The following is a 16,755-nucleotide window of genomic DNA, read 5'->3' on the forward strand; positions in this document are numbered from 1 at the left end:
GTGCCTCTACTCCCTCTACTAAAGTACAAAATCCCTGCAGGACAAGATCTATGTGTGATTCTATTTGGCATGCCAAACACGTAGGTCAGGGCTCGACACGCAGCCAATATTTAGTAAATATTTATTGGATTAATGTTGTTGACTATGAAAAAATCAATGTTTTCCTAGGAACCACATATTAAAAAAAAACTTTTTCAAAGTTCCAAGGGAGTGTGAGAATGAGGATTATGTCTTTTTTATAACTTTGGGTAAATTACGTACTCTATACCTCAGCATCTTGGACTGTAAAAGGGGGAAATATCTAGCCCTTAGTGTTGTTATGAGATGCAACTAAGCTAATATATGTGAAGGGCTTAGGACAGCGCTTTGTGCGCACTGAGTGCAATTAACGAGTCGGTTATAGTTTTTCGCTGCATTATCCCCCAGTGTCTAGCAAAGTATTAAACATAGCATGAGCCCTTATTGGATGAGTACACCATGAGTTTGAAGGATAAATATAAATAAATTTTACTCGTAAAATAAGCAGCTTGTTTATTTTTAAAAGCTATCATTTGTTCCATAGGGTGCCAATTATCTCACTAATTGTTATAAGCTGTAACACGGAATTGGCCAAGGTCAAGGCCTCCCAATAGTGAAAGCTATTTAGAGTATCAAACTATTTATGCAAATTTGAATTCTAACGATATCTGGGAAACAATCAGCCTAAATATATCCCGTGATATTATATATATATATATATATATATATATATATATATAATTAAATATATATTATATATATATATTTAAAAAAGGTACTTTAAAAGCTATGTTAAGAATTTTATCAACTCCCATCAAGTCAATCCTTCAAAAGCAAGTCAATGAAAAAGAAGAAGTCAGGTTGGATATTGCACTTAAATGTTTATCATATTACACATCTAATTGGTCAATGCAGGATGCAGGTTATTGAACGACATCTTTAATATATAAACACTCGAATAGCTTGTAATTTACATAAATGTCACCATATGAAATAAATGTAAACTAAAAATACTGGATAGAATTATAAAATTAATCATGAAGGTAGAGCCACCACTTTTATATAATGGACTCCTAAAAAGAAATAGTAATGATGTGTTGACATAGGTCCATCAATTGTAACAAAGGTACCATTTTGGTGGGGGATGTTCATAAAGGGACATGCTTGGTTTTGGGGGGACGGGAGGGAATATATGGGAAATCTCTGTACCTTCCACTCAGTCTTGTTGTGAATATAAAACTCCTGTAAAAAATAAAGTCTATTAAAAAAGAGAGAAAGAGAAAAGCGAAGAAGAAGAAGAAGAAGAAGAAGAAGAAGAAGAAGAAGAAGGAGAAGGAAAACAAGAACATAAAAAATATAACAAAATAAATATACTCACTATTTCTGCTGTATGACCTCTAAAGGTATGGTAACATTTTCCCGTTTCTACACTCCATAGCTTACAAGTCTTATCAAAGGATCCAGTGGCAATTTTGTCACTAAAATTTAAAACAAATGTAGATTTTGAAAACAAATTCAAACACACTATATGAGACACTGAATTAAGACAAGACATTAATACGTAGGTCTGTATCTACTCAGAAATTTACTTCGTTTTTAAAACAACAAACAATCTTATGTTTGTTTCGGTGGATAAAAATTTTAAGGTCTAATTTTTCAATAATATAAGATTATGCATTTAATTTAAAATGTTTTACATTGAAAGTATAAATTTATGTTTGGGATTACAATCAGTTTTTAAACTAGCACAATGAATATGGTAAATTTTTTAGTTTAGAAAACTCCTACCAAATGGAAATTAAAAATGTATGAGAGGCAGGAAATGGAAAAATTCTATTAGATCTACTGACAAGGATAACATTGAATTTAAAAGAAGAAAAATGAAAAAGTATAAATCCAATGAACCACATGGCTAGATGAGTTTTTGAGAATTTAGTGTCTCCTTGGGAAAATAATGCTGCTAATATTCCAATTGTCAGCTCTTTGGTGAAGGAAGACGGTTTTCAGAGGAAATATGGTGAGACCTCAGTCCCTTTCAAACAAGAGGTTTTCCATGTACACCGCAGAGCAGGGTTACTATCGACACCAGACAGATAAGAGTAGGTTGGCCCGCTTAACCTTTGACCATGGAACTAAACCTTTTCCTTTACCATTGACCCCTGTCTTTTATAGCAACTCATTAAAATGCTTCACCCAACGGGGTCACCGGTTATACTGCAAGCTCATTGTTCAAGACCCTTATTGGGTCTTAAGACCCAAATACATATCTTAAAGCAAATTCTATGTGCTTGGCACAGTCATAGGATTTATATTTTATCCAAACTAACATTAATGCCCTGTATCTCTCCTTCGCTCTCAGGCCACCCACATAAGTATTTCTGTGGTCTCTGATACTAAAGGAGTCAGGTCCTTTCTGTCCATGCTCCATGCTCCAGGGACAGACTGTTCTGGAGAACACCCACCCACCCAACTCGAGCTTCCTAACACTCAAGGCTGGTTGTCAACCCAAAGTCTGCACTAACCCCCCCTCCATATGGTCTGAGCGTTTCTCATCAGCTGCTGATGTCCAACTTCTGCTCAGATACGCTGAGAGCACTGTGTGCTCTTTGTCAGCTCCTTCCCTCCACTTTCCAGCCCTCCTCCCCCTCAGACATATTGTCTCAAGTTGCTGCTGTTTCTCTCTCAGTTCCTGTTGGATCACACACTGCTCTCTACACCCATTCACCACTACATTATAAAAGATAACACTGATTTCATAGTTTTGAGAATTACTTTATAGAATCAAAGCTTACTTCTGACCCAATGTATAAAACATGTAAGAACTAACCTGGTTCTTCTATCTCTATCTCTGTCTTTCTGTCTCTCTGTCTCTCTGTCTCTGTCTCTGTCTCTCTCTCTCTCTCACACACACACACACACACACACACACACCGTCTCATTCTTTGGTGGCGATCTTGAATCTTGAACTCACTCTGCTGAAACCCCAGTGCCCCAAAGTGCTGTGAAAAAGGTTGCTTTAATCCATACATAAATCATCAGACTATGTAATTGGACAAGCGAGTTTTTTGTCAGGGGGTCTTGGTAGAATCCAATAGAAAGGCCAAAAGATGAAGAGTTCCTCCCCTCTCTATCCCCCCAAAACTTTGTTCTAAGATAGATATGCAAAAATATCCTGTCTTGTAAGTATAATATTATAGGATATTATATTATATCATGCAGAACATACTGTTAAAGTCCTTTAAATAACACTGCAAGTAAAGTAGGAATTATAGTAGAGGTAAAGCATTATCATTTATAATGTCAATTAAATCTCTCTCCCACAGGTTGGTGCAATAAGGCATTATAAAAACTATCATTCTCTACAATGCAAAACTGCATACATCAAAGTTAAGTTTTGGGTAATGTAATTGGAATACTTAATCATTTTAATGTACCAATTAAGTTTGATTGTGCCATCACAATTGATATGATTTAAACTGTGTTACATCTTAGAAAGATATAATGACATTAGCAATCTACATATCAAGTTTTTAACATATATGGTATAAAATTTCTACTTTAAGTGGATCAGATTTTGATAGGATTCCCTTTATCACCCTTGCCACTACCCTAGACTGTTCTCATCATCCCATGAATGTATCTTTTTATCTGCCTCCTAACTAAATTCCTTGCCTCCTGTTTCATCCCAATCCAAACCCTCTGACCCCTTCTCTCTGCCAGAACAGCCCTCCCAAAATGGCACTTGCATTGCGTCCCTCCTCTGTACACAAAGCCTTCATGACAACTCAGTCGTCCAGAACAGAGTTCAAACTACGCAGAACGCTCTGACCTCACCCACTTCTGATTCTCACCAGGAAACATCCACTAGAGAGCCAGGGGCACTGGGGGAGCCGGGCAAAGCCCCACCTAGGCCGTGGAGCTGCAGGGTGCCCTCCCCCAGGGTGCCCTCCCGCCTCCTTTATTTTCCACCTCCAAGCTTCTGCTGGAGCTGCACATCATCCTCACAACCTCCACCAAGAGAAATCCCACTGGCCTTTCTCTTCTAACTTTCAAGCCATTTACTGTTGTGTTCTAGTCATCATACTACTATCATAAAAGAGACATATTTACTGAGACAGCTTAGTGAATGGAAAAAGTCACAGTGGTCAGTCATGAAAAAAGACACACATTAAAAACTTTTACTCAAATACGCAAGGCAAAGGCTTTTTCTTTGGCTACCTGGAGCTCATTATCTGCCTTACAGAAATCATATCCAACCTCTACAAGTTCCAATTTGAGAATTTAGACACACTTGTAGGACCATCTGAGTACAAAGATAGTTCGAAATGTTTCCATGCATTTTCTAATGTTTATACTGGCCTCACCTACAACTTCACTCACTAGCAATTTTTCAAAGATTTACCTTGGCTACATTTTCACGAAAAAATAACAGCTTTCTTTTCACATGCATATTTCATTAGTTTAAGCACTATTTAATTCAATTCGATCATTAAAGTTGAAATCACAAGAAACATAAGCAGATTTATGGACAAATACAAGTAACTCATGGTAGACTTAGACCTAACCGGTGGGAAGAAAAGCTGAGCACACCAGTGGATGGCCCCGTTTCTGCAAATATCCAGGGAGCCTTGGGTACCAGCAGTACGTCATGCAGAAGGAGAGCTAGAGAGAACATTGGTTCATCTGTTGAATCAGTTAACTAGAGGCTGGTTTAAAAATGCTATTATAGGGGCGCCTGGGTGGCTTGGTCGGTTAAGCGTCTGACTTGGGCTCAGGTCATGATCTCATGGTCCGTGAGTTCAAGCCCCGCGTCGGGCTCTGTGCTGACAGCTCAGAGCCTGGAGCCTGTTTCGGATTCTGTGTCTCCCTCTCTCTGACCCTCCCCCGTTCATGCTCTGTCTCTCTCTGTCTCAAAAATAAATAAACGTTAAAAAAATTTTTTAAAAAAATGCTATTATATCTTGTGCTGTTATCTAGAATGCTACTGGATCCATTTTTTTTTTTCAGCTAAGACTGTAAATTAACTTCTGAACAAGGTAAACCATGCTCTGGGGGTATGTCACATTCTCCAGAAGCCAGTGCTCTAAACATCAATAGGACATAAGTGCCTGTCAGAGAACTCCCAGGGGACGGGACTCAGCCCTGCTTGAACTTGGGACTTTAGCACGCCTCTTAACTACCCCGTGATTTTGAGAAAGGTCCTTGAACTTTATATACTTTATGTGAGAAAAAGAAGATGTATCCCCAAACTCCTTTAAGCACCGAAAGGGGTATTTAAAAAGCTTTCAAAGCACACATCCAGGCACTTGGAAATTTTAGTTCTCTTTTTCTTTTCACCCCCCAAAAAACAGAGGAAGACATGAATAAATGGAGAGAAAATAAAGGATTTAATGCATTAATGAGGAAGAAGTGAATGACTGAATGTCTGTTTACCCATACGGATTGTTGAATGCTATGGCATAAACCACATTCCGGTGGCCCTCCAGGGTATGAAGCTCCTCTCCAGATGCAGTATCCCAAAGTTTACACGTCCGATCATAGCTTCCTGTAATAAAGCTAACACGCGGGAGACAAATAGATCACAAAGTGACAACAGCAGGGTGTTAATAAAGACCTCGTTTTTTTACCTACAAGATTATAACCCCATTTATCTTGCTCTTCTTTTTTTTAATCTTTCTTTATTTTTGAGAGAGAGAGCAACAGAGCATGAGCAGGGGAGGGGCAGAGAGAGAGGGAGACACAGAACCCGAAGCAGGCTCCAGGCTCTGAGCTGTCAGCACAGAGCCCAAGGCGGGGCTCGAACTCACAAACCGTGAGATCACGACCTGAGCTGAAGTCGGATGCTTAACCAAAACTGAGCCACCCAGGTGCCCCTATCTTGCTTTTTACAAAATGAAATCGTGTATGGAGAACCGTTAAATTGGGAACAATAGCTACATCCTTTTATTAGGAACTTTTTAAATGTTATCCCTAAACCAAAAAGGAGCCACTAAATCAAATTAAGAGTAATCCTGCCAATAATCATTCTTATAAATAATTATGAACTAAATAATATTAATCAGCAACATTTTCTGAAATTCTAACATATCTCAATAAACAGTATCGTTCTTCCCATTGGTCAGCCCATAAAATCTTAGCATCATCTTTGGTTCCTCTAATCCCCTCATATACCACACACAATCTATTAGTAAATTCTGTGAGCCCAATCTCAAAATACACCCCTAGTGTGGCTGCATTTCACCAGGCTCCATTGCCTCCGTCTCTTGCCTAAACCATGAAACCATCTTCTAATAGACCTTGGCTCACACATGGTCCTTACTCCTTATGAGTCTATCTTCCACACCGAAACTGGAGGTTTTTGTTTTTGTTTTAACTTCCCTCCGATGGCTTCCTAACAATCTAGAGGAAAATTCAAACTTCTGCTCATGGCCCACAAGACCAACAGCACTGGCTGTCTCTGGGACCTCAACTTGACCCCAAAGCACACCCTGAGCAGGCACATTCACCTCTTTGCTAGTCTTTCTTCTACCCATCTGGTTTACTGCCATCATCCCCAGGACCTGGAACGTGACTGGCAAACTAGTAAGTGTCAGTGAATATTTACTGAAGATTAGCAATCCTCTTACATGACCATTCTTCTACAGGAATAATTTGTACGTTGGCCTCTCATATGTAGTTTTTTATTTTAGAGAGAAAGAGCACATGCAAGTGGTGGGGGGGGGGGGAGAGAGAGAGAGAGAGAGAGAGAGAGAGAGAGAGAGAATCTCAAGCAGGCTCCATGTTCAGCATGGAGCCCAATGAAGGGCTCGATCTCACGACCCTGAGATGACGAGCCAAAATCAAGAGTTGACCACACTGAAACAACTGAGTCACCTATGCACCCCTTCACCTCTAATATTTTAAAGTTAAAAATACTATCTTAGTTATTCCTTAAATATTCCATTAGGAAAGCTACTTCCCCAACACAGAAAAAAAAGTGCACAGAAGTAAAAAGCTGGTCTGCAATAAAAAAGAATGAAATCTGGCCATTTGCGACAATGTAGATGGAACCAGAGTATATTATACTAAGTGAAAAAAAGTCAGTCAGAGAAAGACAAGTATCAGATGATTTCCCTCATATGTCGAATTTAGGAAACACAACAGATGAACATAAGGGAAGAGAAGGAACAGTAAGATAAAAACAGAGGGAAGTAAACCCTAAGAGACTCTTAAATACAGAGAACAAACTGAGAGTGGATGGAGGAAGGGAGGCGGGGTAGGGTTAGGGGTAGGGTTAGGGTTAGGGTTCGCTAAGTGAGTGATGGGCATTAAGCAGGGCACTTGTGATGAGCACTGGGTGTTATACAGAAGTGATGCATCATTGAGTTCTACTCTCGAAACCAATACTGCACTGTATGCTAACTTAAATTTGAATAAATTAATTAAAACAAATAAATTAAATCAAGAAGTAAATTAATAAATAAAATTTAAAAAAAACAGTCTGAGTGTCAAGTGGTAACGATAAAAGGTAAACAGATACGTGATAAATTCTGACAAGGAAACTCAACCAAACAAAAGGGTTGACAAGGCAGTGTACCTTTGACTCTTCTCCAGACACTTCCTCTTAGCTTTTCAGGGATGTAAACTGGCACAGTCGTGATGGAATATAGGATGGTGGGTCCCCCAAAAAATTAAAAATAAAACTACCGTATGATCCCACAATCTCACTTCTGGGTGTATATAAAAAAAATGAAATCAGGGGCGCCTGGGTGCCTCGGTCGGTTGAGCGTCCGACTTCGGCTCAGGTCATGATCTCACGGTCCGTGAGTTCGAGCCCCGCGTTGGGCTCTGTGCTGACGGCTCAGAGCCTGGAGCCTGTTTCAGATTCTGTGTCTCCCTCTCTCTCTGCTCCTCCCCCGTTCATGCTCTGTCTCTCTCTGTCTCAAAAATAAATAAACGTTAAAAAAAAAAAAAAAAAAAAAAGAAATCAGGGTCCCATAGATGTATCTGCACTGCCATGTTCTTTGCAGTGCTGTTCACAATAGCCAAAACACTGAAACAACAAATATCCATCAGGGAATGAATGTCATACTCTTTAGCCATGAGAAAGAAAGAAACTCTGCCACTTGCAAAAACATGGACGAACTTGGAGGGCATTATGCTAAGTGAAATAAGCCAGACACAGAAAAACAAGTATTGTCTGATCTCACACACAGGTGGAATCTAAAAAAAAGTCAAATTCATAGAAGCAGACAGTAGAACAGTAGTTACCAAGGACCGGGGAGTGGGAGAAATGGGGAGACATTGGTTAAAGAGCATAAATTTGCAGTTATGTAGGATGAATAAATCTAGAGATGTAATGCACAGGCATAATCACTATAGTTAATAATATTGGCCTGAGCTAGAACTGATCCATGAATTCAGCAAAGTCACAAGATATAAAATTAGTGCACAGAAATTAGTTGCATTTCTATACACCAATAATGAAGCAGCAGAAAGAGAAATCAAGGAATTGATCCCATTTACAATTGCACCAAAAACCATAAAATACCTAGGAATAAATCTAACCAAAGAGGTTAAAAGTCTATACACTTAAAACTATAGAAAGCTCATGAAAGAAATTGAACAAGATACCAAAACAAAAAAAAAAAGGAAAAATATTCCATGCTCAAGAATTAGAAGAACAAATATGGTTAAAATGTCGATACTATCCAAAGCAATCTACATATTCAGTGCAATCCCTATCAAAATAACACCAACATTCTTCACAGGAACAAACAATCCTAAAATTTGTATGGAACCAGAAAAGATCCTGAATTTCCAAAGCAATCCTGAAAAAGAAAAACAAAACCGGAGACATCATAATTCCGGACTTCAAGATGAATTACAAAGCTGTTATCATCAAGACAGTATGGTACTGGCACAAAAACTGACACACAGATTAATGGAACAGAATAGAGAACCCAGAAATGGACCCACAAACGAATGGCCAACTAATCTTTGACAAAGCAGGAAACAATATCCAATGGAATAAAGACAGTCTCTTCAGCAAGTGGTGCTGGGAAAACTGGACAGCGACATGCAGAAGAATGAACCTGGACCACTTTCTTACACCATACACAAAAATAAACTCAAAATGGATTAAAGACCTCAATGTAAGCCAGGAAGCCATCAAAATCCTCGAAGAGAAAGCAGGCAAAACCTGTTTGATCTTGCCCGCAGCAACTTCTTACTCAACACCTCTCCGGAGGCAAGGGAAACAAAAGCAAAAATGAGCTACTGGGACCTCATCAAAATAAAAAGCTTCTGCACAGCAAAGGAAACAATCAGCAAAACTAAAAGGCAACCAACAGAATGAGAGAAGATATTTGCAAATGACATCAGATAAAGGGTTAGTATTCAAAATCTGTAAAGAACTTATCAAACTCAACCCCCAAAAAACAAGTAAGCCAGTGAAGAAATGGGCAAAAGACATGAATAGACACTTCACCAGAAAAGACATCCAGATAGTCAACCAACACATGAAAAAATGCTCAACATCACTCATCATCAGAGAAATAGAAATCAAAACCACAATAAGATACCACCTCACACCTGTCAGAATGGCTAAATTTAACTCAGGCAATGACAGATGTTGAGGATGTGGAAAAAGAAGAATGCTGGTGGGAATACAAACTGGTGCAGCCACTCTGGAAAACAGTATGGAGGTTCCTCAAAAAATTAAAAATAGAATTACCCTATGACCCTGCAATTTCTCTGCTGAATATTTATCCAAAGGACACAGACGTGCTGTTTCAAAGGGGCACGTGCACCCCACTGTTCATAGGAGTGCATAGCCAAAGTATGGAAAGAGCCCAAATGTCCATCAACAGATGAGTGGATAAAGATGTGCCATATATATATATGTGTGTGTGTGTGTGTATGTATATGTATACACACACACACACACACACACACATACACACACAATGGAATGTTACTTGGCAATCAAAAAGAATGAAATCTTGCCATGTGCAACAACATGGATGGAACTAGAGTGTATTATGCTCAGCAAAATTAGTAAGAGAAAGACAAATATCATATGACTTCACTCATATGTAGAATTTAAGATACAAAACAGATGAACATAAGAGAAGGGAAGCAAAAACAATATAAAAACAGGGAGGGGACAAAACACAAGAGACTTAAATATAGAGAACAAACTGAGGGTTGCTGGAGGGGTTGGGGGTGGGGGGATGGGCTAAATGGGCAAGGGGCATCAAGGAAGACACTTGTTGGGATTAGCACTGGGTGTTATACGTAGGGGATGAATCATTGTCTTCTACTCCTGAAATCATTATTGTACTATATGCTAACTAACTTGAATGTAAATTACAACATAAATAAATAAAAAATAAAATAAAATAATAATTCTGGCTTGAATACTGGAAATACACTAAAAGAATAGATTTCAAGTGCTTTCTTCACACACACAAAAAGTGGTAACTGTGAGGAGATAATATGTTAATTAGCTTGACTGCAACAATTATTTCACTATGTGTATGTACGTCAAATCATGTGGTACACCTTAAATATATATACAATTTTATTTAAAAATTTTTATCCTTGGTTGTTGAAAATTAGAAATGAAGAATAGAAAGGGAAATATAGAGGGGCACCTGGTTGACTCAGTTGGTTGAGTGTCTGCCTCTTGATTTCAGCTCGGTAATGATCCCAGGGTCATGGGATCAAGCCCCGAACCCAGCTTTGTCCTGGCAGGGCAGAACCTGCTTGGGATTCTCTCTCCCTCTCTCTGCCCCTCTCCCCTGATCACTTGCTCTCTCTCTAGAATAGACAAGAAGGGAGGGAGGGAGGGAGGGAGGGAAGGAGGAAGGGAGGGAGGGAGGGAAAGAGGGAGAGAGGGAGGGAGGGAGAAGGAAGGAAGGAAGGAAGGAAGGAAGGAAGGAAAGAAGGAAGGATGGAAGGAAGGGATATATAGAAATAAATAGATGGAGCACAGAGGATTCTTATGGCAGAGAAACTGCTCTGTGTGATGCCTTAATGGTAGAGATCTGTCATTAAACATTTGTCAACCCATAGAATGAAAGAAAGCAAGAGCAACCCCTAATGTAAACTATGACGTTTGAGTGATAATGATGTGTTTGTCAATGTAGGCCCATCAAATGTAGGAAATGCACAATCCTTGGGGGAAGATGCCAGTGAAAGAAGCTGAGGGTGTGTGGGGGCCAGACGTATGTGGCAAATCTCCGTACCCTCTGCTCAATTTTGCTGTAAACCTAAAACCACTATAAATAATAAAGTCTAATAATTTTTTTAATATTTTTTTCATCTCAAAAAATTAATAAAGGAACTACCCTATGACTCAGCAATTGCACTACTAGGTATTTATTCAAAGGATACAAAAATGTTGATTCAAAGGGGCACATGCACCCCAATGTTTAGAGCAGCGCTATCAACAATACCCAAATTATGGAAAGCACCCAAATGTCCATTGACTGATGAATGGATAAAGAAGATGTGGTTTATATGTACAATGGAATATTACAGATCGACAAGAATGAAATCTTGCCATTTGCAACAATGTGGATGGAACTAGAGTGTATTATGCTAAGTGAAAAAAGTCAGAGAAAGATAAGAGAAAGATACATATCGTATGATCTCACTCATATGTGGAATGTAAGAAACAAAACAGATGAACATAGGGGAAGGGAAGGAAAACCAAGATAAAAACAGAAGGAGGCAAACCATAAGAGACTCTCAAATACAGAGAAGAAACTGAGGGTGGCTGGAGGGGTGTTGGGGGAGATGGACTAAATGGGTGAGGGGGCTAAGGAGGACGCTTGTTGGGATGAGCACTGGGTGTTATATGTAAGTAATAAATCACTAACCTCTACTCCTAAAATCATTATTGCACTGTATGTTAACTAACTTGGATTCAAATAAAATTAAAAATTAAAAATTAAATAAAATAAAAGCAACTTTTCGACTTTGGGTGCAAGAAAATAAATAAATAATTTTTTCATTTAAAATTTTTAAAATTTTAAGTTTTAAATAAATAACAGAAACTTACCAAGACCCCGATTTATTAAGTGCAACATTAGTCAATGGCAGTATATGTGCTCTGAGAACCTTCAATGAAAGAAAACAGCATTTGTTTTAAACTCAAAAAAAAAAAAAAGTTTAAATCATTAATTGTAATTTCAAACCAAGGAAGATATTCAAGTTTATCTTAATTATACATAATAAGTGGACAATATTCACTATCTGAGCAGACGAGAAAAAACTACATTGTATCTCCTACCATTAAGACCAATAAAACATTTGGTAGTTAACATAATTACAAAAACAATATTGGATCTGTGTTTTCCATGAAATGGCTTTTAAGATAAATTACTGCTATTAAGTAAGATACCAAATAGCATTAATTTATAATATTGTCTTTTAAATACTGCACATGATTTTGTCCATAGGCATAAAAAGCATATAGAGGAAATACACTAAATACATTTCAAATGCAGATTTTACAATTAATTAATACTTCTGGAATCCTAACGCTCCTCTAGAGTCAGGATGCCTCTTATTTCATTTATCTTTCAATTCCTACACTGTCAAGCACAGAGTGGATACCTTAATATTTATCAAACGAACATACATAAATTGGATAGTCTGTTTACAGATGGAGTGATTGGCTAGGCTGGGACAGTCCAAGTTACGTCTGCTGCGGGGGCATAATTATCAATAGTGTCTGCTTTCACTATCAAAAATGTTCCCATTGGAAGATAAATTACAAGGTCACTCTAGTTATAGAGCTGATATTTGAAGTTAAATAGTGCCACCTGCTGGAAAAATAAATATTACAAGAATAACTTCCTCCTTTCAATAGTACATTAAAGGGATGACTACAAAAGATGTAATTTTTTTATGAGACAGAATATGCCACAAATATAGATAATAATAACATTTCCTTTTTAATCTTTTAATATTTATTTCTTTTTGAGGGATAGAGACAGAGAAACAGCGAGCAAGGGAGGGGCAAAGAGAGCAGGAGACACAGAATCCAAAGCAGGCTCCAAGCCCTGAACTGACAGCAAAAAGCCCGACGCGGGTCTCGAACTCATGAACTGTGAGATCATGACCTGAGCATAAATCAGATGCTCACCCGACTGAGCCACCCAGGCGTCCTGATAACAATGGCATTTCTTCAAAATTCATTTAAATCATAAAAAGAAAACCGGTGTGATATGAAGCAATATTAGAATAAACTATTAAATATTGTTAAATAATTAAGAAAAACTAAGAGCTATTCCTGAGTAATTGACTACATTTGTTATACTTTAAATTTAATCATTGAGAAAACTACAGAGAAAAATAGGCACATTTACATTGCATTAAAATTATTATATAAGCCGTATCAATAAATAATTTCCTGAAATATGGTTTAGTTCACATGGAAGCAGAAAATAGTAAGTATTGATATTCCATGAAACAGAACTTAATATTACTCCAACTGAAAAGAAACTTCAATTATTCAATAACTTGAAGCTACCTTAATGGTCATCCTTTAAAAGGAACATCGTAAAGAAGAGCTAAACTTACTACAAATCTTTTTTTAACTTCTCTCGAGAAACACGTTTCAGTTTCATTCAGTCAGTAAATAAAGACTTGCTGAGACTTAGTCTTAGCAAATATATATGAGACACCAAGGGAAAGAGAAAATATAATCTGCATTTTATCTCAGATTGATCGGATGTCAACCACTTCTTTGAAGTTCTTCTATTTGGTCATTTTAAAACATGCATTACCTTAAAAAGATAGAATTGGTGGTTGCTGTGCTGCCTGAGTTTGTCTTGTAATCTCCGTAGTAAAAGCTTTACTTGGTCTGATCGTGAAGCTGTGATTACCGGCTCCGCTTTCTGTATCTCCTCTACTAAGGCATTGACGTCAGTACTGAAATTCCCACACACACAAGTTACTGTTTTCTATACCAAAATTTGCACACACACACGCAACCCATGAAGAATGACACTGCATTTATGAAGCACATTTATAAAATGTAAAAACACCATCAGCTTTACGAAGAGATTTCTTGGGGGGGGGGGGTGGAATACAAATCAATAAAGAAATCAAGTCTGCCTGAAAGTGGCTTGGGTTCTTCAGAATGATTCTTCATTAATTGTGACTTCCCCACGGAAAGGGGAGCAAGGATATTGATTTGCTTACCTAAGAAGGTCAAGTGCAGACTGAGCTCTTTCTCTTTACTTTTTTCCTGCTTCCTTTGTCTCTTTCACGAACATATACAGAATGTTCCCGATACGACTATACTTTGTGCCTTCCATATGCTTTCTTGTTTAATCTTACAACAATCCTCTAATATAACGCTTTTATCATAATTACTTTGGTGATGAAGAAACTGAGATTTGAAAAAGGTTAAGTTTGAAATACTTTTTTTAGGGAAACAGCAAGTAGCGAACCAAAAAATGAACATTCAAAGAATGATGATGATTATCATTAATAATTCTTACGGGCTACAACATCATTTTCTTAAAAAAGAACTGTTGGGGATGTGCAGATTCGAGGTTTCCCTCCGTATTCAAATAACCTGTAGCGATTCTGGTAAATTTTGCCAGCCCAGAATAATAATTGTTCAAGACAAAACGTCTATAAGCCACAAAGCATCCAAAATGGGGTCATTCTGCAAAACATGTCACGAACATGTCTCGAAGATGTACTGTCCAGTTCCCTCCCTTCAAGAAAGGACTCGGGGCCCCGCTGGGGGGCAGGTGTTTAGGTAGCTGACAGTCTCCAGCGGCCGTTCCTTCGGGATCCACCTCAGCATCGGAGCCCGAGGCATGCTCTTCCCCCGCCGCCCCGAGCCCAGGGCTAAGCCCAAGGTCAGCCTGGCCATTTCTGCCCCGCAAGCGACTCACGCCAATGAGCTTTACTCTGGAGCTCCCTCGTGGGCTTGGCAGAAAATGTTATCACCTCTGCATCATCGTAGCTGATGGCTCCTCGTGCTGAGCCTTGTTCCATCCCATCTGTCACAGATGTCACTTCCCAATAAACCTCTCACCCACCTGCCTCCGTCTCAGCCTCTACTGCCCAGAAATGCAAACTCTGATAAGTAGGCCTTGGTCTTTGTAAATAAACATCTCCTGAGCTCCAGTCTTGTGTAAGGGACTGAGTTAGAAGACGATTCATCCCACCTACATTTACTGAGTCCCTACTACGGTTGGGCCCTGGGAGTGTAAAAGATATCATCTCGGCTCTCAAGAAATACAATCTATCGGAATAGGAGTGAATATTTAGAACAGGAATGAATCAGAGACAGTTTACAATGATGAGTTGGATGAATTTCCAGAGTCTGTTGTCAAAGGAGTTATACTTGCGTAAGAATTAGAAAGATAATAATGCCTCTTGCAAAGGTTTCCAACAAATGTTGTGAAGCAAAACAGATTTCCCAGCAAGGTCTAAATTAACCAGATATTTAATCTGTCCATCCCAACCCTGTGGAATTCTAATTCTAATTCTAATACAGTAACTCGAGTGTGCCCCATGTCATGCAAATGTTTTTATATGCAGAATTCACTCAGATTCTTGAGCAGAACTAGAAATAAGATCCATCCTTTCTCTTTTTTACTTTGAGACATTTATTCACTACGTAGGATGACTACGGCATCCCCAGGATCTACGCTTCTTTTTAATGTTGATTTTATTTATTTTGAGAATGGAGGAGGGGCAGAGAGAGAAGAAGAGAGAGAATCTCAAGCAGGCTCCCCACTGTCAGTGCAGAGCCTGATGCGGGGCTCGATCTCACCAACCCTAAGATCATGGCCTGAGTCGAAATCAAGAGTCGGGCACTTAACCAACTGAGCCACCCAGGCGCCCCAAGGATCTACAGTTTTTTAAATACAAAATCTGTGTTTTTCTGAATCTCTACCTGCAAGATATTTTCTCATATAGACATTTATCTGTGCCACTCATGTTTTATACAAGTCGTTTCTCTAGTAAGCTAGACAATAAATTCATTGAGGTAGGGATTAAGATTAATATCTTTAGAACCTCTTACAGAACCTAACCTAGAGCTTTGCAGGGAGGTGGTGCACAAAACATCATTACAGACTAAATAAATGAATGTCTAACAAAGGAACTTTCAGCATGCTGGCGGAATCACACTTACCAGTGATATGTGCCAGTTACCAAAAGAACCGAAAATCGTGACTTGATCTGAGACTTTGTCTTCCCCGAAAAATAGATAGAGCAATGATTGTTGTGGATGACATTCGATGCCTTATCTTTGCCACCATTTCTTCTTTGATTAGAAAGCAAACAGTTGACCGCCTTCTCTGTGGGGTCACCTGGCGGTGGCAATGAACTCTACCTGGGCCGTCACCATCCGAGCCACGACCGGTCCTCACCACAGACTCCAGACCGCTCAAGTGGCCGTGGCCATGAGAGAGGTTTCAAACTGGAGAGCAGCTCGTCTACTATCTAACTGTGGTTCTGTGAGAGGTCCTCTTCGCTGCCCGTGTCTGTCCCCGCTCCACTAATCATGGCAAAGCAGGTCAGTCACAGTGGAAAGTCACTTATTTCGCTGGCCCACAACTCTGAAACACATATCGTGGCATTTTTGTTTCGCTTTACAATTTTCTTCCACTCAAAATATCTTCACCTTATCTGAGCCTGGGCTCCCACAGGATAATCACGGATCTGATCCTGTCTCTTGAAGTGGAGTTTTGCAGAGGATGATTTTTTTTTTTT

At 38.8% G+C, this 16,755-nt stretch overlaps 1 protein-coding gene across 1 annotated transcript in view; it reads right to left on the reverse strand.

Annotated features, from left to right (window-relative positions):
- Positions 1-16,755, reverse strand: part of DAW1 (dynein assembly factor with WD repeats 1) — a 66,214-nt gene that overhangs the window by 17,605 nt on the left and 31,854 nt on the right. Inside the window, exons 6-9 of the mRNA XM_049614473.1 lie at positions 13,800-13,944; positions 12,068-12,126; positions 5,452-5,574; positions 1,397-1,496 (exon numbers count right to left, since the gene is read on the reverse strand). Coding sequence (XP_049470430.1) covers positions 1,397-1,496; positions 5,452-5,574; positions 12,068-12,126; positions 13,800-13,944 — 427 coding nt within the window. The remainder of the gene's footprint in view (positions 1-1,396; positions 1,497-5,451; positions 5,575-12,067; positions 12,127-13,799; positions 13,945-16,755) is intronic.

Source organism: Panthera uncia (genome assembly GCF_023721935.1).
Source record: "Panthera uncia isolate 11264 chromosome C1 unlocalized genomic scaffold, Puncia_PCG_1.0 HiC_scaffold_3, whole genome shotgun sequence".
Lineage (NCBI taxonomy): Eukaryota > Metazoa > Chordata > Mammalia > Carnivora > Felidae > Panthera > Panthera uncia.